At 43.0% G+C, this 24,603-nt stretch overlaps 1 protein-coding gene across 3 annotated transcripts; it reads left to right on the forward strand.

The window, feature by feature from the left end:
* Positions 1–11,125: 11,125 nt before the first annotated feature.
* LOC127757211 (uncharacterized) lies at positions 11,126–23,257 on the forward strand. Of its 3 annotated transcripts, none has more exons than XM_052282679.1 (11): positions 11,126–11,488; positions 18,477–18,533; positions 19,004–19,081; positions 19,543–19,596; positions 19,837–19,919; positions 20,145–20,244; positions 20,318–20,380; positions 20,753–21,028; positions 21,566–21,626; positions 21,733–21,884; positions 22,858–23,257. In XM_052282679.1, the coding sequence occupies exons 1-10, from the start codon at positions 11,186–11,188 to the stop codon at positions 21,831–21,833; spliced, it is 1,176 nt and encodes a 391-aa protein (XP_052138639.1). In that variant the 5' UTR covers positions 11,126–11,185; the 3' UTR covers positions 21,834–21,884; positions 22,858–23,257. The 3 variants fall into 3 exon arrangements, with proteins under 3 accessions (XP_052138639.1, XP_052138640.1, XP_052138641.1); XM_052282680.1 differs by lacking the exon at positions 22,858–23,257 and adding an exon at positions 21,967–22,851; XM_052282681.1 differs by lacking the exon at positions 22,858–23,257 and adding an exon at positions 21,987–22,851.
* Positions 23,258–24,603: the final 1,346 nt, after the last annotated feature.

The following is a 24,603-nucleotide window of genomic DNA, read 5'->3' on the forward strand; positions in this document are numbered from 1 at the left end:
ATTCTTTTCATATCATATTTGATTCATTATTAAATATACTTTCATGTACACATATAGTTTTACATATTTCACAAATTTTTTTTAACAAGACGAACGGTCAAACATGTGCTAAAAAGTCAACGGTGTCAAACATTTTGAAACGGAGGGAGTACATCTTAACAAAACATTATTTAGTTACGTGATTGCCCTCTCTCCCAACAATTTAAAAGATCTGCACCAAAAAAAGGTGTAGGTGTTCCCAAACGCACGTTCGAAGACCTGTGCTTTTGTGCGAAAATGTCCAAGTAACATCTGAAATCAAGGAATACATCTCAGACATCAAGCAGTACCTCGCCCGTTCAAGCAAATTCTATGTTGTCACCATGAACAAAACATTCATCGAGCAAGATAGAGTGGTGAGTTTTTCCAGCTGTTACTTGTTCTTTACCTATAGATACTTATTATTCTTTTCATAGCTATATCGATTCGCTGACAATCAATTTCCATTCGAGTACTTTGCCAGAGATTACTCAGAAAACTACATACAGCCACTTATGCGGCGCAGAACAGCCATCAATATTCAGGTCCAAACAGCAGGTGGTGATCCAATGACGATGTTCCTTTTCATCTCGAAAGATGGTCGTTACAATCTAAAAGAAAGAATGGACTTTGTTTGCAGCAGAAAATAACATCCATCTCGATAAATGCCCTGTGAAAGCTATATCGCGAACCTATGTTGTGATATGCTAATCCTTTAGGTAAAAGGAAATTACCATATTTCTCTCTCATGGACATAGTGTTCCAAGCTGTTCTGTCCCCATTACCATGCTAATTAGCTCTGCATGGTAGCTCTTACGGTACCTGTTAAACTGCATTGTAAATTTTAAAAACCATCTAAGACCCTGTTTGATCCAACTTAGAATTATTATAATCTAAATTATTAGGAGTAAGCTGAAACAAATAAGTAGATTATTATGATATATTATTATAATCTGTAAGCCAGATTACTATAATCTAATAATCTCCTTTGGAGTAGCTTTTTCCAGATTATTGGGTGGCTAAAGACCCACTACCCTTAGATGTCTACAATAATCCAGAGAAACAAACAATTCCAGCTTATTTTATGTTAGCTTATTATAATCCAGCTTAAAATAATACAATTTAATAATCTAGATTACAATAATTTTAAGCTAAAACAAACAGGGCCTAATAACCACTAAGCAGCGCTATCCATATATGTGATTGAAAGTGAACTCTATTTACATGTAACTGCCTGCTTTGATATGCTTTGATCCTCATGTGACGATTTCCCTTTAATAAATTGCACTTGCTTTTATCACCTTGCTAGCGCACAGGCGGCGCGCCGTTAGCGCGGCCCGACCTCTAGTTTTTGAAAAAGAGCGACAAACGAGAAAACTCACAAAAAGAGGACCAAAATTGTTGGTAGTTAAACTTTCAAATAGGCTTAAATGTGCAATTGCCCCAAAAGAGAATGAAGCGGCGGGCCAGAGAGGCAGAGGGAGAGAAACAAGGAAAAAGTACACCGAAGGTCCCCCAACTTATCATGGAGTTACAAAATCATCCCCCAACCGTAAAACCAGATATCCAGCGTCCCTTAACTAATAAAAACCGGTCTTTGGTGGTTTTGACACCGGTTTTATCCTACGTGGCGGCTGATTCAGCATGGGACCCACGTGGGTCCCACATGTCAGGCTGAGTCATCTATCTTCCCCTCTTCTCTTCGTCGGTTCCTCCTCTCTCTCTCTCTACCTGTAGGCCGGTTGGTGGAGCGAGGGGGAAAGGAGGAGCACGGCGTCGCGATGGCGGCCGCCGGCGGCGGCCACAGTGGGGAAGCCCGACGGCAGCCCGGCGGAGCTCCACGACGCAGGCGTGCAGCGACCTTGCACGGGCATCGACAGGGAGGCGCGGGCGTGTGCAGGCGTCGCGGGCGGCTGGAAGGCGCGAACGACGCGGGCATCGACGGGGCGAGGTGGGAGAGGAGGAGGACGGCGCCGCGACGGCAGCCGGCGGTGGGCACGGAGGTCAAGCTCCCAGCCCTCAACCGAGCTCGAGCAGAAGGGAGGTGGTGCTCACCGACGCTAGTTCATGGTGCTGCTCGTTTTCTCGGCTCGATTCTCTCCCGCTCGTCAAGCTCCACTACTTGACTGAACAAATTGCGGCCACGCTGACTCAAAACAGATCAAGCAGAAAACCATGGGAGGAGGGAAAATAGCTAACAAACTAACAGAAAGTAAATAAGAGTATAAGATCAAATCCAAACTGACAAAAGTTTATTTATTTAACAGATACCACCTTCTCCGGCACCACGGCAGCATCATGATAGGCCAGATCACCCCACGGTGATGGCGGCAGTGCCACTTTCCGCCGCTGACATTCCAATGGACGGTGCACCCCATCGAGCTGTGGAGCTGGTTCGGCGTCTCCGGCGGTGAGCAGCTGAGCTTGGCGTCCGCTACACCAAGGTCAAGCTGGTCGGCGAGTTCCTCCAGCGAAGCGGTTCAACTACGGCACTGTCATCGCTAATTCGCTGCTGAGCTACCCGAGGAAATCCGGCGAAGCCGTCAACGAGATGACGAGCCTGTCCAACCTCACCGAGGAGCTCATGCTCTACATGTTGGAAAATATGGGCTAAGGCCTATTCGAAGATTAATTCTTTGTAAAATCACAAAAGCCCACCTCATGGGATGACATGCATGTGGAGTTTAGTACCTCCTTGCTTATTCTAGGAGAGGGGGACCTCCTTAAAAGGGAGGATGCTCTCCTAGCGACTTGAAGCATGTGTGGTGGAGAGAAGAGGGGAAACACACGCGCGCTCGCCTCGCAGCGTAACGCGCGTGCACGATGTTTGCGTCGAATGGTCCGCAAAATTGGCTCCTCACCCTTAAGCAGATGCAGCCTCCTTTTGCAGTTTTGTTTTGCTGCGGGAAATTCGGATTTGTTTTGTTTTGGAAACATTCCAAAAAATTCGGATTTGTTTTGTTTTGGAAACATTCCGAAAAATCCGGTGCGTGAAAACGGCGTGGAGTTTTGCTGCGGGAAATTCGGATTTGTTTTGTTTTGGAAACATTCCGAAAAATCCGGTGCGTGAAAACGGCGTGGAGTCCGGATAAGTTAGGCGCGACTTATCCAGTTCGGTTACGCGGAGTGGAGATCGTGCGGGCGCCCTGATCAAGCGACCTATCTCTATATAAACCGAGCCACCGCCTTCACGCAACAATCACGAAATCAATTTAGGGTTTGCCTCCTACTCTGTGCTGCGCCGTCGCTCGTAGACTACATCTCGCTCGCCAGCGTGCACCGGCGATCGGGAGAGCAGGTCTCCAGAACCTCTGCCTTCGACGTCCTGCACCGGGAGAAGGCGGCAATAAGATTTTTGGGAAGCGCTTCGCGCGACTGCTCCCTGTTCGTCCGCGACGGCTCGTCTTCCTCTCCGCTCGGGTGCTGCACGCCTTCGTCGACGCCTGCAACCGCGAGTAGTTCCTGCCGAGCAACCGGTCTTTCCGCCACCTCGGTACATGTTCGACATGATGCGCATATTTGATCTGTTCATGCTTTACTGCTTAGTTTATATGTGTAGATCTAATGATGCGTTCATGCTAGTTTACATATGCAATGTCATGATTTATTTATGGAATAAATTAAATCATTATGTGCTTATAATTTCAACAATCCAAAAACCTTATTAAAGGCGCTGTGATTTTACTATGGCTGGTTTTGCCGATGCACTAAGGCCAGATAAATTTACCGTTGTGCATTTTAAGAGATGGCAGATCAGGGTCACTCTGTGGCTGACAGCTATGAAATGCTTCTGGGTGAGTACTGGCAAGCCTATGGACGTTCTTAATGCTGATCAACAGAAAGAATTCGATGAGGCCACTACTCTCTTTGTGGGATGCATTCTTAGCGTGCTTATCATGGAGCAATTTCATGACCACAAGATGGCTGACAACCGTTCTGTAGTCGAACAGGCTCAGGAGATACAAACCATGGCTAAGGAACTCGAACTCCTTAATGCTGATCAACAGAAAGAATTCGATGAGGCCACTACTCTCTTTGTGGGATGCATTCTTAGCGTGCTTATCATGGAGCAATTTCATGACCACAAGATGGCTGACAACCGTTCTGTAGTCGAACAGGCTCAGGAGATACAAACCATGGCTAAGGAACTCGAACTCCTTAAGTGTGTCTTACCCGACAAATTTGTGGCCGGGTTGTAACGACCCGCCTCTCCCAGGCCGGGCCCACTTCAGGAGATACAAACCATGGCTAAGGAACTCGAACTCCTTAAGCGTGTCTTACCCGACAAATTTGTGGCCGGGTTGTAACGACACGCCTCTCCCAGAGCCGGGCCCACTTACATCTGGCAGCTTTCATAGGTCATAGACTGCCCTCACAGACCAACACATGTCTTTTCTGCACACTTTGTCCTCACTCATGTGCACCCGGGAAGAATTTCCCGGTCGGTCACCCATCCCAAATTGCTCCAGGCCAAGCACGCTTAACCCTGGAGTTCTTTGGAGATTGGCTTCCGAAAAAGAAGTTGCAACTTATTGATATGAGTATTCTATTAATCCTATTAAGCCCTAGGCCGGGATGTTACACCCTCACCCTCTTAAGAGAGATCGACGCCCCCGTCGATCAACCCCAGGCCAGGAACGTCCTCTCTTGGCCACGTCTATGTATCCAGTGCCAGCGCATGTGCCATGCTGTGTAACCACTCCCGGTCTACACCAGCCATGCGCACCATGCCTGCGCAACTGCGACACACGCGCCCGTGAAACCGCGAGAGTCGGCTCTGAAACCATTTTGTAACGACCCGCCTCTCCCAGGCCGGGCCCACTTACATCTGGCAGCTTTCATAGGTATGTGTCATGCTGTGTAACCACTCCCGGTCTACACCAGCCATGCGCACCATGCCTGCGCAACTGCGACACACGCGCCCGTGAAACCGCGAGAGTCGGCTCTGAAACCATTTTGTAACGACCCGCCTCTCCCAGGCCGGGCCCACTTACATCTGGCAGCTTTCATAGGTCATAGACTGCCCTCACAGACCAACACATGTCTTTTCTGCACACTTTGTCCTCACTCGTGTGCACCCGGGAAGAATTTCCCGGTTGGTTACCCATCCCAAATTGCTCCAGGCCAAGCACGCTTAACCCTGGAGTTCTTTGGAGATTGGCTTCCGGAAAAAAAGTTGCAACTTGTTGATATGAGTATTCTATTAATCCTATTAAGCCCTAGGCCGGGATGTTACACGGTGCATTATCGTGAAACTACCTCCATCTTGGAGAGGTTTCGGTACTGCACTCAAACACAAGAGACAAGAATACTCCGTTGAGGGGTTGATAACGTCTCTTGATGTTGAGGAGAAAGCTCGGGAAAAAGATGCCGCGTCTAAGGGCGATGGTGGGCAGTCCACTGCCAATGTTGTGCACAAGGCCCAGAACAAAAGTAAGGGAAAACATAAAGCTCAGCAGACCACCAACTTCAAGAAGAAGAACAACAACAACAATCCTAATCAGGATGAGATGACTTGCTTTGTGTGTGGTCAACCTGGCCATCTAGCCAGGAAGTGTCCCCAACGCAAGGGGATGAAGGCACCTGCAGGGCAGACCTCTAAGTCTGCTAATGTGACCACTGGCAACACTGGAGATGGAAGCGGGTATGGTAATTTACCTACTGTTTTTTCAGTTAATCAGTCTACTAATTGGTGGGTTGATACAGGGGCCAATGTACATGTTTGTGCTGACATCTCATTGTTTTCTTCTTACCAGGCCGCACGGGGTTCCACCGTCCTAATGGGGAATGGGTCACATGCTTCTGTTCATGGTGTTGGCAAGGTAGATCTGAAGTTTACTTCGGGAAAGATCGTGCAGCTGAAGAACGTGCAGCATGTCCCTTCTATCGACAGGAATCTTGTTAGTGGCTCCCGTCTGACTAGAGACGGATTTAAGTTGGTCTTTGAGTCTAATAAAGTAGTCGTGTCTAAACATGGATATTTTATTGGTAAATGTTATGACTGCGGAGGCCTGTTCCGCTTTTCCCTTTCTGATTTCTGCAATAAGTCTGTGAACCATATTTGTGGCAGTGTGGATGATGAGGCTAATGTTTGGCACTCACATTTATGTCATATTAATTTTGGTTTGATGTCTCGGCTTTCCAGCATGTGTTTAATTCCTATGTTTTCCGTTGTCAAAGGTTCTAAGTGCCATAGTTGTATGCAATCGAAGCAACCTCGCAAGCCTCACAAGGCTGCCGAGGAGAGAAACTTGGCACCACTAGAACTCCTACATTCAGATCTTTGTAAAATGAATGGGGTGTTGACGAAGGGTGAAAAATGATATTTCATGACATTGATTGATGATGCTACTAGATTTTGCTATGTGTACTTGTTGAAAACGAAAGACGAGGCTCTAGACTATTTTAAAATTTATAAGACAGAAGTTGAAAATCAACTTGACAGAAAGATAAAAAGGCTTAGGTCTGATCGTGGTGGAGAGTTTTTCTCAAATGAGTTTGACTTATTCTGTGAGGAACATGGCATCATACATGAGAGGACGCCTCCCTATTCTCCCGAGTCTAATGGGATTGCTGAAAGGATGAACCGCACACTGACTGACTTGGTGAATGCCATGTTGGACACCGCGGGACTACCTAAGGCATGGTGGGGGGAGGCATTGTTGACCTCGAATCATGTGTTAAACAGAGTTCCTAACAGAAATAAGGACAAAACACCATATGAGATATGGATTGGGAGAAAACCATCACTTTCTTATTTGCGCACATGGGGGTGCTCGGCGAAAGTCAATGTACCAATAACGAAAAAGCGCAAACTTGGACCTAAGACTGTGGACTGTATCTTTCTGGGATATGCTCATCACAGCATTACCTATAGATTTTTAATAGTTAAATCTGAGGTACCTGACATGCATGTTGGTACAATTATGGAGTCTCGTGATGCTACCTTCTTTGAGAGCTTTTTCCCAATGAAGGATACACATAGTAGTTCGAGCCAACCCTCTGAAATAATTCCCAGTTCAATCACATCACCAGAACAAACTGAACATACACATGAACATGTCACTAAGGAGGATGTTAGTGAAGCTCCTCGAAGAAGTAAGAGACAAAGGGCGGCTAAGTCCTTTGGTGATGATTTCATTGTGTACCTCGTGGATGACACTCCTAAATCAATTTCAGAAGCATATACATCTCCTGATGCAGACTACTGGAAGGAGGCTGTCCGTAGTGAAATGGATTCCATTATCGCTAACGGGACTTGGGAGGTGACAGAGCGACCCTATGGGTGTAAACCTGTGGGGTGCAAGTGGGTGTTCAAGAAGAAGCTTAGGCCTGTCGGTACTATTGAAAAGTACAAGGCTCGGCTTGTTGCTAAGGGCTACACTCAGAAAGAAGGCGAAGATTTCTTTGACACTTACTCACCTGTTGCTAGACTGACCACAATTCGTGTGCTACTTTCCCTAGCAGCCTCATATGGTCTTCTCGTTCATCAAATGGATGTTAAGACATCTTTTCTTAATGGAGAGCTGGATGAGGAGATCTATATGGATCAGCCTGATGGGTTTGTAGTTGAAGGTCAAGAAGGCAAAGTGTGTAAATTGTTGAAGTCTTTGTATGGCCTGAAACAAGCTCTTAAGCAATGGCATGAGAAATTTGACAAAACATTGACATCTGCAGGCTTTGCAGTCAATGAGGCTTTGCATTCTAACTGGATCTCTGATGTGGATGAGATCAAAGCCACTAGTGAATATGTTTTCACACTAGGTGGTGGTGCTGTTTCGTGGTGATCTTGCAAACAGACCATTTTGACGAGGTCAACCATGGAAGCAGAGTTGACGGCACTGGATACTGCTACTGTTGAGGCAGAATGGCTACGTGATCTATTAATGGATCTGCCTATTGTTGAAAAACCGGTGCCGGCTATCCTTATGAAATGTGACAATCAAACGGTAATTGTCAAAGTGAATAGTTCTAAGGATAATATGAAATCGTCTAGACATGTGAAAAGACGATTGAAGTCTGTCAAGAAATTGAGAAACTCCGGAGTTATAACATTGGATTACATCCAAACAGCTAGAAACCTGGCGGATCCCTTCACGAAGGGACTATCACGAAATGTGATAGACAATGCATCGAAGGAGATGGGCTTGAGACCCATGTGAGTTATACTATGGTGGTAACCTAGTCTATGTGATCGGAGATCCCGTGAATTAGAACCTGGGAAGAACAAACCATTAGTAAACTAGAGGAGAGTACCAATCTATACCCTCTCTAAGTGAAGATGCATGTACTCTCGTGAGCTGTAAGGCAGGTTGGCTATGCCTTAATGAGTTCTGTTGGCTTTAATTAGCGAAGATGCTGTCATGCAGAGCATTCTTGAAAGAACTCACCTTTGTGAGCTTGACTGTTGGTCGCAGTCTATGGAGATTTTGGGTGAATCTTCTAGGAAGCTTACTAAAGACCTAGGAGTATGACTTATACGCTCCATCCGAGGGGTAGTCTATAGACGGTCTAGTACTAGATAAGACTCTGAGTGAAACTTGCTTGCACAAGACTTGCAATTCAAGGCGTAGTCCATTGTTCAAGTTGTGAGTAAGTGTAGCTTGGAGTTCTAGGTGGATGTTCAACCTTAATTGGTCTCCATCGAACCGCTGGTATATAAACAGTACATTGGAAAAGGCAAATCTCAATGGGATTTTTAGATTTGGTGGGTGATTGTTGGAATTAATAGATGGGCTAAGGCCCATTCGAAGATTAATTCTTTGGAAAATCACAAAAGCCCACCTCATGGGATGGCATGCATGTGGAGTTTAGTACCACCTTGCTTATTCTAGGAGAGGGGGACCTCCTTAAAAGGGAGGATGCCCTCCTAGCCACTTGAAGCATGTGTGGTGGAGAGAAGAGGGGAAACACATGCGCGCGCTCGCTCGCCTTGCCTGGCAGCGCAGGGCAGGGTAGGCGGTGCGCGTGCACGACGTACGCGTCGAATGGTCCGCAAAATTGGCTCCTCACCCTTGCGCAGATGCAACCTCCTTTTGCAGTTTTGTTTTGCTGCGGGAAATTCGGATTTGTTTTGTTTTGGAAACATTCCGAAAAATCCGGTGCGTGAACGCGGAGTGGAGATTGTGCGGGCGCCCTGATCAAGCGACCTATCTCTATATAAACCGAGCCACCGCCTTCACGCAACACACACGAAATCAATTTAGGGTTTGCCTCCTACTCTGTGCTGCGCCGTCGCTCGTAGACTACTCCATCCCGCTCGCCGGCGTGCACCGGCGATCGGGAGAGCAGGTCTCCGGAACCTTTGCCTTCGACGTCCTGCACCGGGAGAAGGCGGCAATAAGGTTTTTGGGAAGCGCTGCGCGCGACTGCTCCCTGTTCGTCCGCGATGGCTCGCCTTCCTCTCCGCTCGCGTGCTGCGCGCCTTCGTTGATGCCTGCAACCGCGAGTACTTCCTGCCGAGCAACCGGTCTTTCCGCCACCTCGGTACGTGTTCGACATGCTGCGCATATTTGATCTGTTCATGCTTTACTGCTTAGTTTACATGTGTAGATCTAATGATGCGTTCATGCTAGTTTATATCTGCAATGTCATGATTTATTTATGGAATAAATTAAATCATTATGTGCTTATAATTTCAGCTGTGGAGCTGGTTTGGCGTCTCCGGCGGTGAGCAGCTGAGCTTGGCGTCCGCTACACCAAGGTCAAGCTGGTCGGCGAGTTCCTCCAGCGAAGCGGTTCAACTACGACACTGTCATCGCCAATTCGCTGCTGAGCTACCCGAGGAAATCCGACGACGCCGTCAACGAGATGACGAGCCTGTCCAACCTCACCGAGGAGCTCACGCTCTACATCCCCACCGTTCCGGAGCCATTCCCACGTGGACGGTTCTGGTGGCCATTCCTTTAGCTCGAGATGTTCTCGCTTCGATCGCTCGTCGGTCGAGCCTCGCTAGCGTCGTTTCTAGGGACGCCAGTTGCAGAAGGACGCAGTGGCTGATGAACCCGCAGCGGCGCTGCCGACCGTCTTCATGGGCGCCTGGGCGGCGACATCGTCACCGGCCACTCGTCGGTGGATGCGGCGTCAGAGCTGGAGCTGCTCCCGTCAACGGAGTCCGTGAACACCGCCTCGCTCGGCGCCTCCCTCACATTCCGTCCTGCTGCCATCACGTCTCCATAAAGCCATCGCCGCCCCGTTGGGCGAGTGTGCGGCAGGCGAGCGCGGTGGCGGCGGTTGAGCGTGGCGGCGGTTGCTGCTAGCGCCCCGTCACCGCCCAACTCCGGCGGCGCCCGCCCCCTGCTCCGCTTCGGCCGCGCGTCTCTGCCTGCTTCACCCGCGCGCCCGTCTTGGCCCCGTCACCTACGCGCTGAAGAAGGCAAGAGAAGTGAAGAAAATAAAAGAGAAAAGAGAAGAAAAGGGAAAAAAAGATGAAGTGGCATTCTGACCTGTGGGGCCCACGTGGGTCCACGCTGACTCAGCTGCCACGTAGGATAAAATCGGGGTCAAAACCACCGAAGGACCTATTGTGACCGATTTTGATTAGTTAAGAGACGCCGGATATCCGGTTTTACGGTTAGGGGACGATTTTGTAACTCGATGGCAAGTTGAGGGACCTTTGGTGTACTTTTTCCGAGAAACAATAGTGCTGTCCAAACGGGTCGCACGGCTGGCGAAATGGCACGTGTCGTGACGAGTAGGGGAGCCCAAATATCGTGTCGCGCCCGGGCCGGGGTGGCCCATCTCGCTGAAGGTCAAAATGGTAAATACCTAAATCTGTATTTCCTTCAGCACTGTCTATACATTTATTGACAAAATTCTCTATCATAGGTAAATATAGTACAATGGTAATTACATTATAATTTACAAGTTACAATATGACTACTAATTTTTATGTACTTTTGAAACCGTTAAATTTACTACAAAATTAGTGCAAGTGGAGAAAAAAAAATAATGCACACACAAGCGAGGGATTTGGTTCCGTGACCCGCTTCGCAAAATAGTACTGTATGTTATTGCAAGATTTTTGAAAAGTTGCTGAAGGGCAAAATGGTAAATATCTAAATCTGCATTTTCTTGTTTTTTGCGGCCACGTTTTCCTTCCGTCTCGTTTTCGCACGCAGCGTGCAGAGCCCTCGCAAAACCCTCACTCTCCCATGCCGCAATCACCATGAGCGCCGCCACCCCCGACTCCGCCGCCGCCGCCAAGCGCCCCATCGACCCCTCCCACGCCGACCCGTCGCCGGCGGCGAAGCTCCAGAGGTCGTCCCCGCCGGATCCCTCGCCGCCGGCTGAGGCGCAGGGCGACGCCACTGACGGCGGCGGCGAAGTGGCTGGGGTGAGAAGCGGGGAGATGGCCGGCGCGCGGAACCCTCAGGCGCAGCGGTACCTGGTCGCCGTGGAGTACGTCGGCACCCGGTTCTCCGGCTCCCAGCAGCAGCTCAACCAGCGCACCGTCGTCGGCGTCCTCGAGGTGAAATGCTTCTAATCTGAGCTGTGGGTTCGAAATGGCGACCATAATCTGCACTACTACGAATATCCCTGGTACTAGGTAGCTACACAAATTTTCTGAAATCGGTAGGGGCTTGGGACAGATTTGCGAAGGATGAAGTCCATAAGAATATGAAGCATGTATACTCGTCTTTTGCTGGTCTAACTGAATCGTTACACTTACGCGGATGGCCTACTAAAGCTTTAGAAATTTATTTTTGCATGAGGAGATTTGACTTATTTGTTGATGACTAGTACCCAATCTGTACTGCAATTTGAGGTTAATCATTCCCAAATAGCAAGTACATTCAGTAGTAACTGATCTATATGCCTGCCCTTGGGTAAGCCCTTGGATCTAACATATGTTTGGAATGCATAGGACCAATTTGTGAAAGTGAAATTGAAGCCACGTTATTTTTGACCTCTCGGGTTTTGAGCTAGCTAGTAGCTTCGCTTCTGTTTTGCTCTATAATGGATGAAGTTAGACTCAGTGCAACAGTAGGAAATTCTATGACATTTGTAAATCTACACTTGTCATGTTATATGATCCTATACATAAGAACAACTGGGTGATGCTTGGTTTTAGTCTTGTAATGGGCCCAAGTGTAGTAGTCAGGATGCAAATGGACCTCACATGCTCTGGTGATTTGTCAGCTTTGGGTTATCAAGTGGGTGGTAAATGGCAGGGGAAACGTTGTGCAGGGTACGTCATGACTGTGGCGACACTTTTAACTTTGGTGTTTTGGAGCCGTTCGGTATGAAACCAAAATTTCCTAACAAGCCTCAACCATAATATCGATAAAAACAAAACATTGGCAACATTTTGCTTTAAATAAAAGAAGTCATTGTTATTTTCTTCCGTTTCTGAAGTGTGATCAAAGTTAAGCCGGTGAAAGACTATGTCTTTTATAGCTTAGCAACTTTTAGTGGTTTGTATGCTGAGGGACACTAAAGCGAGCAACAATAGAAATATACCCTTGAAGAATTTCTAGGGTGCAGGAGTTACAGGTAGATAACACTTGCTGCTTTTTAAGAGCACTTGCACTGATTGACCACTTTGTCACAACTCACAAAGGAATCAAATATTTTCCTTGGAAGTCAAACAGATACCTTGAATAAAAGTATGAGTTTGTGTTATCCAGGGTCTCTAGTGAACTAGAAGAGTCTTATCTAGTACCATGCGTTAAGTATATACTCCCTCCGTTTCACAATGTAAGATCTTTTGACTTTTTCCAAAGTTAAACTTCTTAAGTATGACTAAGTTTATAGAGAAAAATAACAACATTTTCAACACAAAACAAATACAATATAAAAATATTGTATTTAATGAAACTAGTTTTATGTTGTAAATATTGTTACATTTTTCTATAAACTTGGTCAAAGTTAAAGAAGTTTGACTTTGAAGAAAAAGTCAAAACATCTTAACATTGTGAAATGGAGGGAGTATTAGGATTAGTGCTGTTATCCTGTATCTTAAATTGTTTGCGTTTAGTCTCCTTTGTGTGTTATCTATTTGAGATATTGGCCTTTTGGCTTACAATGGCAATGCATCAGTTACTTTTCCTACATCTTTCACATGGTATTAGAGCTGAATTCTAAACTGTTGAATGATCGTCCAACAGCAACCCACTGCTACTAGGAGCTGTAGCTCCCACGGTAGTACCAAATCTGTTGCCTTTTCTGATCTGTTTCTTGTCATGAAAATCACTTTGAGATCTGTAGTGGAGGCTACATGGCATTGTTTTCCCCAAGTCTGTGGCTATCAACAGATTTGTGACCTGACATTGCTGCCATAATCAGCAGTGTGTTTGTGTTGGCTCTGCTTGGGGTTTAGCTTCTTAGGTGTTAGCTCTGATACCTTGTGAGAGATTTAGAGACTTGGCTGTTGCGTTACTTTGGAGCCCAGTAGGCCAACATGCCTATGTAAAGGGGGAATTGATATCTTGACATTCCACAAAATAAATGGGCTTCGATTGTTTGCAATCCTGGCCCACATGTCATTGACTCAGTTCCGCATGTCATTGTCACAGTCTCACAGTGTAACAAGTAACAACATAATCAAAGTGGAAAATCACCAATTTTTACACACAAGGGATTAAAGCAGACCAGTATGTCAGTGTTAGCAAAAGGAACACAGGTTTGGAGCTAGTTCTTTATTTCCATTTGCCACACTCTAACATGGCTGGTTGGGATACATATATAGACTAGTGGCTTACACCATAAGGCAAAGCAAATAGCTTACATCCTAAGGTAGCTACTAGTGGGCTTACTCCCTCCATTCCATAAAAAACCAACCTAGTACTGGATGTGACACATCCTACTACAACGATACAACGAATCTAGACATACATCTGTCCAGATTCGTTGTACCAGATTATGTCACATCTAGTCTTAGATTCACTTTTTTTGGGACGGAGGGAGTACATCCTAAGGAAACTACTAGTGGCTTACATCCTAAGGCAGCTAACTATTATTCCAAAATAGATGTTAAAACATATGATAAAAAACAAGACTTAATCTGTCATTCTCCCCCTAAGTCTTGTGTGGCACCTTCTGGGGAATTTGAACCATTCCAATCCTGGCGCGAAGCTCTTGGAACTTGACCTGCGCAAGAGACTTGGTGAGAAGGTCAGCGAGCTGATCCTGGGTGTTGATGTAGCTGGCCTAGATGCTCCCCTTGTCCAAGCATCTCCGAATGAAATGGTACTTGACGCGGATGTGCTTGCTGCGCTCATGGAAGACGGGGTTCTTTGCCAAGGCCGACCTTCCAGATGAGCGACTTGGGCCTTCTCTCCTTCTACCTGGGGATCGAGGTCCACCAGGACAGCTCTGGCATCTCCCTTCGTCTGACCGCCTACGCCAAGCGCATCGTCGAGTTGGGCGGGTTCACCGGCTGCAACCCAGCCTACACTCCCATGGAGGAAAGGCTGAAGCTGAGCCGCGACAGCACGGCCAAGGAGGTTGACACCACGCAGTACCGGCGCATTGTGGGCAGCCTTCGCCACCTCGTCCACACGTGGCCGGACTTGGCATTTGCTGTTGGCTATGTCAGCCGGTTCATGCAGCGACCAACGACAGAGCACCAGCAGGCTGTCAAGAGGATCCTCCGTTACGTCGAGGGCACCAGTGACTACGGCGATGTAAGCCACTAGTAGTTTCCTTAGGATGTAAGGCACTAGTAGCTACCTTAGGATGTAAGCTATTTGCTTTGCCTTATGGTGTAAGCCACTAGTCTATATATGTATCCCAACCAGCCATGTTAGAGTGTGGCAAATGGAAATAAAGAACTAGCTCCAAACCTGTGTTCCTTTTGCTAACAGTCAGGGCCACCAGCCATAATTTAACTTTAATAACATGCCCGTTTTGCCTACATCTTGTGTTTCAGTCGTAGTAGCAGAACAATTTACAGAACAACATTTAGGGAGTTGCCTATTGGCTGTTGCAGTGAGACAAATGGATTATTTCTATGATTCCAGGCTTTCTTTTAATTCAGATGATAGGACTGCAAGATGAAATAATCTGCCATTGTCTAGGTGGTTGTACACAGATTTAATTAAGGTCTAGTATTTAAGACAAAGGAATGGCCCAGTATTTTTCTCCTAGAAATGGAAATATACATTTTTAGTTTTGTTTGTTAGGATCATATTGAAGGCAAGTGGCTACTGAAGAACGGATGCTGAATTGGCTGCAGTTAAATAATATGAACTCTAGTGATTTTTCACAAAGAAAATATGTGACATCAAGATTAGTTCCATACTCTTGTTTTCGCTTGGTCTCCTTTGTGCCCAATGTATTCTAGATATGCCTTTTAGCCTACAATAGCAATGCATCAGTTACGTTTCCTACATAGTTTACATGGTATCAGAGCTGAAATCCTAAACCAATGAATGTTTATCCAGCACCAATCCCCTGCTGCTAGGAGCTGTAGCTCCCGGGGCAGTACCTAATCCGCTGCTGATCTGTTTCTAGTCATGAAAAGCACTGTGATCTGTAAGTGCTTGCTGCATGCCATGGTTTCGCCCAATTCTATGGCCATCGTTGGATTCGTGACCTGACAGTGATGCAATAATCAGCGATGGATTTGTGTTGGCTCTACTTGGGGTTGAGGATCTTAGCTGTTAGCTCTGATACCATGTTAACTGTTTAGAGACTTGGCTGATGCATTACTTTTAGAGACCATGTAAAGAGTACATGTGTACACATAATAGACTAAAGCAAACCAATGTGTTACTAACCCTAATTTATTTTGTAATAGCATGCACGTCTCATTTACATGGGGAATTGCCTATAGGCTGTTCCAGCAGTACAGATGGATTACTTTTGTGATTCCTGGGTTTCTTTTAAAGTTGAGTTGATAGGGCACTGGCAATATTTTGCACATGACCAAACAGCCCCTTGTTATTTTCTCCCATTCCTGAAGGGCGATCAAAGTTAAGCCGGTGAAACCGTGAAAGACTAATGTCTTTTTTAGAGGTTAGCAACTTTTAGTGGTTTATGAATACCATGCTGAGAGACACTGGAGTGAACAATAATAGAAATATGTCCTTTAAATATTGTGAGGGTGCAGCATGAAATTGCTGCTTCTTAAGAGCACTTGCACTGGTTTGCCACTTTTACCACACAACTCATAAGGAATCAAATGTTTCCCTTGGAAATCAAATAGACACCTTCAAGTATGAGTTTGTGCCATCCAGGGGCTCTGGCAAGTGGCAAACCTGAAGAGCCTTATGTTGTATCATGTGTTAATTATATATGAGGATCAGTCCTGTACTTCCAAGTTATTTTCTTTTAGTTTCCTTTGTATCTATGTGTTCTTATTGGCCTTGTGGCCTACAATAGCAATGCATTGGCTATGTTTCCTAAGTCCACCATTTGGTATTAGAGCTGAAATCCTAAACCTTTTGATTGTTTGTCCACACCAATCCACTGCTGCTAGGAGTTTTAGCTCCAATGGCAGTACCTAATCTGGTACTGATCTGTTTCTTTTCATGAAAAGAACTTTGTGATCTGCATGCCATGGTATTCCCCAAGTCTGTTGCCTTCAACGGATTTGTGACTTGACATTAATGCCATAATCAGCAGTATGTTCGTGTTGGCTCTGATTGGGGTTTAGGATGTTAGTTTTTAGCTCTGATACCAATTGTTGGACCTAGAGACTTGGCTGACGCATTACTATTGGAGCCCAACATGTCTATGTAAAGGGTACATGCTACAACATCAGAAACTAAAGAAAGCCAATGTGTCAGTGTCGCTAATCCTAATTTACCTTTTATCACATGCACATTTCACCTACATGGACGCGTTTGAGTTCTAGCTAGCAGAGCGATTTACAGAACAACATCTGCGGTAGTTGCCTATATGCTGTTCACCAGATGGACAGATGGATTAGTTTTGTCATTCCAGGCTTTCTTTTAGTTGAGAAGATAGAATTGCAAGATGAAATAAACTACCTTTTGTTTTTTTTGAGATAAACATAAACTACCTTTGTTGTTGTACACACTACACAAAGGTTTAATGTTTTTCTAGTATTTAAGATGGCCTAGTATTTTGTCCTAACAATGAAAATATACATGTTCAGTTTCTTTTTGTTAGGATCATATTGAAGTCAAGTGACTACTGAAGAATGGATGCTGACTTGGCTGCTGTTGAATAATATGAAATCTAGTTTTCTTATAAAAATATGCGATATCAGGATTAGTTCCATATTCCCATGTTGTTTACCCTTAGTCTCCTATGTGTCCTTTGTATTCTAGATATTGCCTTTTTGTCCTACAATAGCGATGCATCAGTTATGTTTCCTGGATCATAAACATGGTATCAGAGCTGAAATCCTAAATCATTGAATGTTTATCTAGCACCAATCTGCTGCTGATCTGTTTGTAGTCATGAAAAGCACTTTATGATCTGAAAGTGCTGGCTGTATGCCATGGTTTTCCCCGTTCTATGGTTATTATTGCAATCGTGACTTAATAGTGATGCAATAATCAGTAGTGGATTCGTGTTGGCTCTACTTCGGGTTTAGGATCATAGTTATTAGCTCTGATACCATGTTATTGATTTAGAAACTTGGCTGATGCATTACTTTTGGAGACCAACATATCGATGTAAAGGGTACATGTGTACACATAAGAGGCTAAAGCAGACTAATGTGTCACTAACCCTAATCTATTTTGAATAACATGCATGTTTCATCTGCATGGATGTGTTTCAGTCCTGGGTAGCAGAGCATTTTACAGTACAGCACGTGGGGATTGGCTAATACAAAATTACAAATGGATTACTTTGTCATTTCAGTCTTACTTTGTATAGGACTCTAGGATATTTACGGAAGGATTTAATTACAGTTATTAAGATAAAGTGACCCAGTATTTTTTGTCCTAGCTACAACAATATGCATGTTTTGTTTTGTTTGTTAGTATCAGATTGAAGGCAAGTGGCTGCTGAAAAATGGATGTTGACTTGTTGACTGCAGTTGAATAATATGAAGTCCAGTGCTTTGTTAAAAGATAATATTATCATAAACATTGTCATTTGCAAAATGCTCCTCTCTTATTGTTGGAATGACTAGTCAAATACCACTTGATAGATTACTTCTACAGCCTCAACTTATTACTCCCTCCATCTACTTTTGATAGTCATATTTCATCTTGGCACATAGACCAAGGATAAGTAATTCTACTTATTATCCATTTAAACATGCTACTAGCTATTCCTCGTAAACAAGCGATTCATTAATATTTACATTTCTCGATGCCCATGTAGCCAATCTTGTATGGAAAAATGGAGTCACACATTAAATCCGCGAAAGTCATTAAGAGGATAGGTTGTTGGATTGAAATATGCCTATCAAAAATAAAATTTTCATATTTGGAAATATGCTTATCAAAAGTAGATGGAGGGAGTAGTTGTGAAATGTGAATTGATGCTAAATGTAGTTCACACGTCACACCCATGCTTTTGAATTATTTCAGGAGGCATTTCACAAATTCATTGGCCAGCCAGTCTCAATCTTCTGTTCTAGTCGAACGGTATGTGAACTTGTTTTATTGCAATTTCTTCTTTTTCCTTCTAGGTCAGTATTTGCCTTCAGTACAGCATGTTTTCTTTTACTATTTGAATATCCATTATCTTGTGATAGAAATTACTTGTGGTCTCTTGCTGACTGTCACTAGTGAGTTTTTTACTACGTAAACATGGATACCTGGTATAGTTGTACCAACAATCGATTATGTAATATGTATGTCAGACTGGAGGAATTTTGGATCAATATTGCATAGCATAATAGATGTAAATAGTGGTTAAGATAGAATAGAATTACCAGGATCAATCAAGGTTATGGTCATAGAAGTATGATCAAATTAGTGGAGAGGTTATGCCTTCTATTAAATCAATGAATTTATTTCTCACATCTTTGCAACATGCTATGATACTTAGTTTCCTGCAATGTTATGGCATACTCATATGTATTGATTAGTGAATGACTTATATTCTGGTTCAGGACACAGGTGTTCATGCTTTATCAAATGTTTGTCATGTTGACGTGGAGCGGATAAGTAAAAGAAAGCCCGGTGAAGTGGTATGTGTCCACAAACTTTCTTTCCTTACTGGGTTTACTCCCAATACTTTCTGCATTTTTTGGTACTCAAAAACTTATTTTGAGTCTTCAAATGCAACTTTGACCCCCTAATCTTCTATTGGAATATATTTGTAAAACCCATTAGAATTATAATATTATGAAAGTATTTTTTTTGAGACAACTCTACATTATGATTTGTGTATATTCTAAATCTATATTGATTCTCAAATGTTAGGTGGCCCTTGGATGCTTATCTAAAACAAGCATATATGTGACTGGACTACATGATAATTTAGGTTGACTGCTGTAACATCCATGTTAGAATCTCACTATATGCCCCCAAACCGATTTCATAAATGAACTGTTTTTCCCTCTTGACTCGTACCTCTTTATTTGTGTAAACAAAAATATGTTATGTAGAACATCTGTAGCCCTGATGACCTTCTTGTCCCCATTTGCAGTTGCCACCTCATGAGCCTGGAGTTGTAAAACGTGCAGTGAACCATTTTCTACAGGCAAGTTTTTGACCCAATCTTGTTATAGTTCCATTCACCTACAGATTGTTAGTCCACTTTTTCTATAGAAGTTATCATACTGTACCTTTGTTCTTTGTTTTGGTGATGGCACACATTCAAATGGTTGATTTGCTTCTCAGTAATTTGTCTATGTACTTTACATCTTTACCCGTTTATTGATGGTGTTATTTCCTTATCTGCCATTGTATATTTATTTTTGCTTCACCATTTTCCTTGCAGAAGAATGAAGGTGACATAATGGTGACTGATGTCCGTTGTGTTGCACCAGACTTCCATGCTAGATACAAAGCCCTAGAGCGCACGTAGGTAGCAAAATATACAATACAATAAAGGGATTTTCTCATTTGCTCTTGTTGTTATACTTGTTCCATTCTTATGTCCAAATTATTTTATCACAAGCAGCAATAACCCAAAACATTAACGTGCTGTAGTTTTTTTGAAGTAAATGAGAGAAAAATGAAGCCTGCTTATAGACCAGCCCTTCTGAAATATTGGAAATGCTTATATTTTTACTTATGTTCTTGAAGGTACCACTATCGTTTGCTTTCTGGATCTGAGCCACTATCAGTTTTTGAGAAAACCTCTGCTTGGCACATACCCGAGGATTTAAATGTACAGGCAATGAAGGTGAAGTTTTCTTCCATCATTATTTCCTAATACAAAAATTATATTACTGGGTTTACTGATGATTCATGTTCAGAAAGCGTGCAGCATACTTGTTGGGCATCATGATTTCAGTTCATTTCGAGCAACTGGATGTCAGGTGGTGTACTTACTTCTTAACTGTTACTCATTTAAACAGAGCTTTTAAAGAAATGCAAGTATAGTAAGTCAGGAGATAATCATAAAGTTGGAGCATTACATTTTGACACTTGAACACAGATTTCCCTACCATAAGTGCATTTCATTTTCCCCCTGCAATTTGATCGAGAACAAAGTGGACTCTGCAGAATGCAAACTATGAATCAAGTTAATTTTATTATTTGTTGAACTATATAACCCATATTTAGAATTTTATAATTGATACTTTAACGGAAACAATAAACATTTTTCCTGTTTTCTGGAGTTTTTTGGATTTTAGTGTCCACCCTGTTTACATGAAATTTGATCTTCTCTTAGCAATTATTGTTTACAGGCAAACTCTCCCATGAGAACTTTGGATGAGCTTAGTGTTACAGAAGTATTTCCTTCCATGTTTTTTCCTTCAAGCATGGAGCGATCAGAGATGGAGTCATTAGATGGGCATCTTGTTTATTCAAGAACGTCAGTTGTGGAATCTTCTGGAAAAGGATCTGATGCTTCTAGTACAAGTGAGCAATCAAGATTTGAGAATGGAGAAGAATTTGGAAAGAGGCTAAGGCATCGTTGCTTCGTTGTTACTGCACGGGCACGTTCATTTCTTTACCACCAGGTTAATTCATCTTCCATGAAGGCTAACTTCAGAGCCTAGGGATTTACCTGGTTGATTGCTGACTTGCTAAATCATTTTTTGACTGCCTGTGTGGGTGCCCTTGATTGATTGCAAGTTACTCTAATGATGTTCGGTTCTTAATTCCCATAGTGTTAATTAAGAACATATTTCATGGTAATTTGGGAAGTACTTGTGTTTTGGAGCGGAGTTCAATGCAATGTTCCTGGGAAATAAAAAAAAGTGTCGATTTCTCTCTTTTATCTACAAAGTTCAAACTGTTCATGTTGTGGAGGGTTAAACCTCTGAAAAATGTTTTGATATTAGCTGTAACGTTAGGCATCATCCACTCTAACTTTATTTTCTTGTTGGTTGTAGATAAATGTGTTTGAGCAATGAGCATGTAAACGTTTGCTATTACTAGGCAACTTTATGTCACCATTGTTGGCTTGTTGCCATTAATTGATTATTGGATGATGCTACCCTTCCTCTTCTTTTTGGTCATTTGGTACGTTTTTTATGCCTTCTCTGATGGTGCAGGTAAGGTTAATGGTTGGTCTTCTAAAATCTGTTGGTACTGGAGATCTAACAACTGAAGATGGTCTGTTTTGATTCCTTTAATAAAATTTTCATTGAGTATCTTTTGTGTTTTGCCTTTTGCTCCATAGATTGTGAAATGATGTGAACGTTTATGGTCTTTGATGCAGTTGAGAGAATTCTGAATTTAAAGGCAGTGACTGCGGCACCTCCTATGGCACCTGCTTGTGGTCTCTACCTTGCCAATGTGAAATATGACCTGAGTGTTTGAAGGCAGATTTCTGAAATGACCACAAGTTATGTCATGTTTTGTCTTTCAGAGGTATGTCTAATGTACTAGTAGCTTTTTATGACTAGTACTGTTGTATGCCTTCATAATCTCTACTCACTGCATTTTGATTCAGAATTATTTGCCGTGACACAGCAAGCTATGATCTCTATTGAGTCTATTCAAACACCGCCCAGTTTTATCAGTAATTATGCGCTGTTGCACACCACATCAAGATTTTGGCATTGCATGATCCTTGTGTTGATCTTTCTATGTATTGCAGTATTGGTAATTTGAGCTTCTCTGAGGTACATCTGTTCAGTTAGTTCAGGTCTTCAGTCTAACAGTGGATATCCTGGCAGTACTTTTCTCTTTGGTGAACCACTAATTAGAAATGGTTAAATAAAATACACGGTCTGACAAGCTAACTGTTGACCCAGTGCTTCCACCTGGGTCAATGGTCGATCCAGGGTGTGATAAGTGATAACACTACCTACAAGCTACAGTAGTGTTCCTATGTGCTGCAATGGGAATTAGTTTCTTTGTATTGGAGTGTATTGAATAACTTTTTCAGCTATACATGACTTTTGAATTTGGCCAAATCAGAGATCCATAGTGAGGATAAAGGGTGCACGTGTTGGTCTGAAATTTTATGTGATGGGCTGTGGTAGGAGAGGTTTGGTGTGGGACCAAATTAAAACTAACCATCGACTGCCAGCCAAATAAATATGAATCTTTTGGTGATCTATAGTTGATAGTTGTACTTGGGAAATTTGATTTATCCCTCCTTGGTTCTTTCTTGTCACCTACTGGTTCTGTAATCTAATTAACTGTCATCAACTACTTGTAAAAGGTGTTGTATCGATTGTGTTTCCTTTAAATTTGTCAAATTTTCAAAGTAGTTCTCTTCTTTAGCTAATTACATTGAGTTTGAGACCTTTACTCAAGTTAGAAATCAGGATGTTTTTCCAGTTATGAACTTATGTTAAACAGCATGTGAGAAGTAATACCTTTTCTTCCTTTCCAGGCCCATGTGTTTGAATTATTGAAATACTGAGTAGAGAGGTCCAGACGCACCTTGGAAAGGAAAATGCTTTCTCATGGTCCGAATTTTGTGCAAATCTGGAAATTTTTCCTCAATATTTATAAGATACTTCTGTGCACATGATGGAAGGACATGCATTTCATGTTCTCATTAGTTTCGACTCCTATGTATTCAGATTATCAGATGTCAAGTCGCATAACATTCTCTATTGAATGTATGCACAAAGGTCTAGATCTTAGGACAAATTAAACTGTATATGTAAACTAGAGTGGCAGCTGACCCTTTCTTGATTATGCCTTATATTGTTTCATCTTCATTTCACACAGCACATACATTATGCAAACTGCATTGCATGGAATACATTTCACCTTCAATTCATACATTTGATCTGAATGGCTTTAGTACAATCTGCATCATTGATTTGCTTTCTTGATCAGTTTGCTTTATCCCATCATCCCATGCCCCACGAAACCATTACACATTTGCACTCGTCATTCATGTGCATCCTCCTTTGCGGCTTGATCTGATGTAATGCCCGAAAGAATGCTTTGATCTTTGGACCTTTATTTGTGACGTGCTGATGAAAGTTTGCTCTGTAAAGAGAGCACAAGGGAACTCTCCCTTGGATGTAAATTTTATGCTTGACATGAAGAGCTATGATGATCTGTGAATCTATCTGGCTATGCCTTTGGGAGGCAACGATACAATGTAAATCCACAAGTTTCTATTCTGTCTCAGCTAGAGATTGTGATTTGTGCAGATGGTAGGATTGCTGCATTGGACAGCATGACCATGTCTAGAGCCTATGCTGGCTGCCCACTTCTTTGCAGTCTCAATTCAAACGTTGCAATGATAGATTGATTCCGTCATCATCTTTTCCTTTCACTTCCTTTGTGGTCGTATGCATCACAACATTATCAACTTAGAGAAACGTACATTTGGTTGTTGGTTGAGAGCTAGGTTGTTGCTCTTCTCTGCATGCCTTTTCTTTTGCCTACTTATGTACACTTTGTTCTTTACAAAGCCAGATTAACTTGTCAGCAGTTTCAATCTACACGTCAAATGTGATTTCTCTAACAGTTCTATCCCAACATTTTCCATGCTATTCAACATGAAAATATGTTACATCCGTTTCAATAAGTTCATATTTTATCCATTCCGTACGTACCAATACAAAACCAAAAAACTAGAATACCCCTATTTTTTCTATTTTATTGAATACAACTGTAATTATTTCTCTCTTTATTTACTCTCAAATCAGTTATCCTATATTTTCATAAACTCCGATGTAATGATTGCTTGAAAATGAACTTATTTTGAGACAAATAGAAGGAGTAAAAAATAATTTTATTTTGGGATAGGATTTTGAGACGAATGGAGCACCATCTTTAGACCAGAAAATGGATAGCCAAATGAGTTGCTGATGAGCACAGGCATCCATAGTACATAGATGATTGTCATCCATGGATGATCGTCATATACAATTTTCAAGGGATACTTTTCTAAAGTAACTTTTTAACGTTGTACTTAAATAGCTATCATAAAAATTAGATAATCCATCAATTCCAGCTATCTCAAATACAGTATATCAAATCTAGGAGATTTACTTTTAAAAAATGGATAATCAAAATGAGTTGAGTTGCAGATGAACACAGGCATCCATGGATGATTGTCATCTTGTCAGAATGGCACCAACCAAAGGAGGCAAAGGCGAGTCGGCAGAGCCTT

This window comes from Oryza glaberrima, chromosome 12, assembly GCF_000147395.1.
Source record: "Oryza glaberrima chromosome 12, OglaRS2, whole genome shotgun sequence".
In the NCBI taxonomy this organism is placed as follows: Eukaryota; Viridiplantae; Streptophyta; class Magnoliopsida; order Poales; family Poaceae; genus Oryza; species Oryza glaberrima.

Bases quoted from the DNA above. Each gene is read 5' to 3' on its own strand.
- LOC127757211 (XM_052282679.1), top strand. From the start codon at position 11,186: ATGAGCGCCGCCACCCCCGACTCCGCCGCCGCCGCCAAGCGCCCCATC. The intron at 18,534-19,003 runs GTATGTGAACTT...ATTCTGGTTCAG, and splicing joins TCTTCTGTTCTAGTCGAACG to GACACAGGTGTTCATGCTTT. The intron at 19,082-19,542 runs GTATGTGTCCAC...CCCCATTTGCAG, and splicing joins AAAGAAAGCCCGGTGAAGTG to TTGCCACCTCATGAGCCTGG.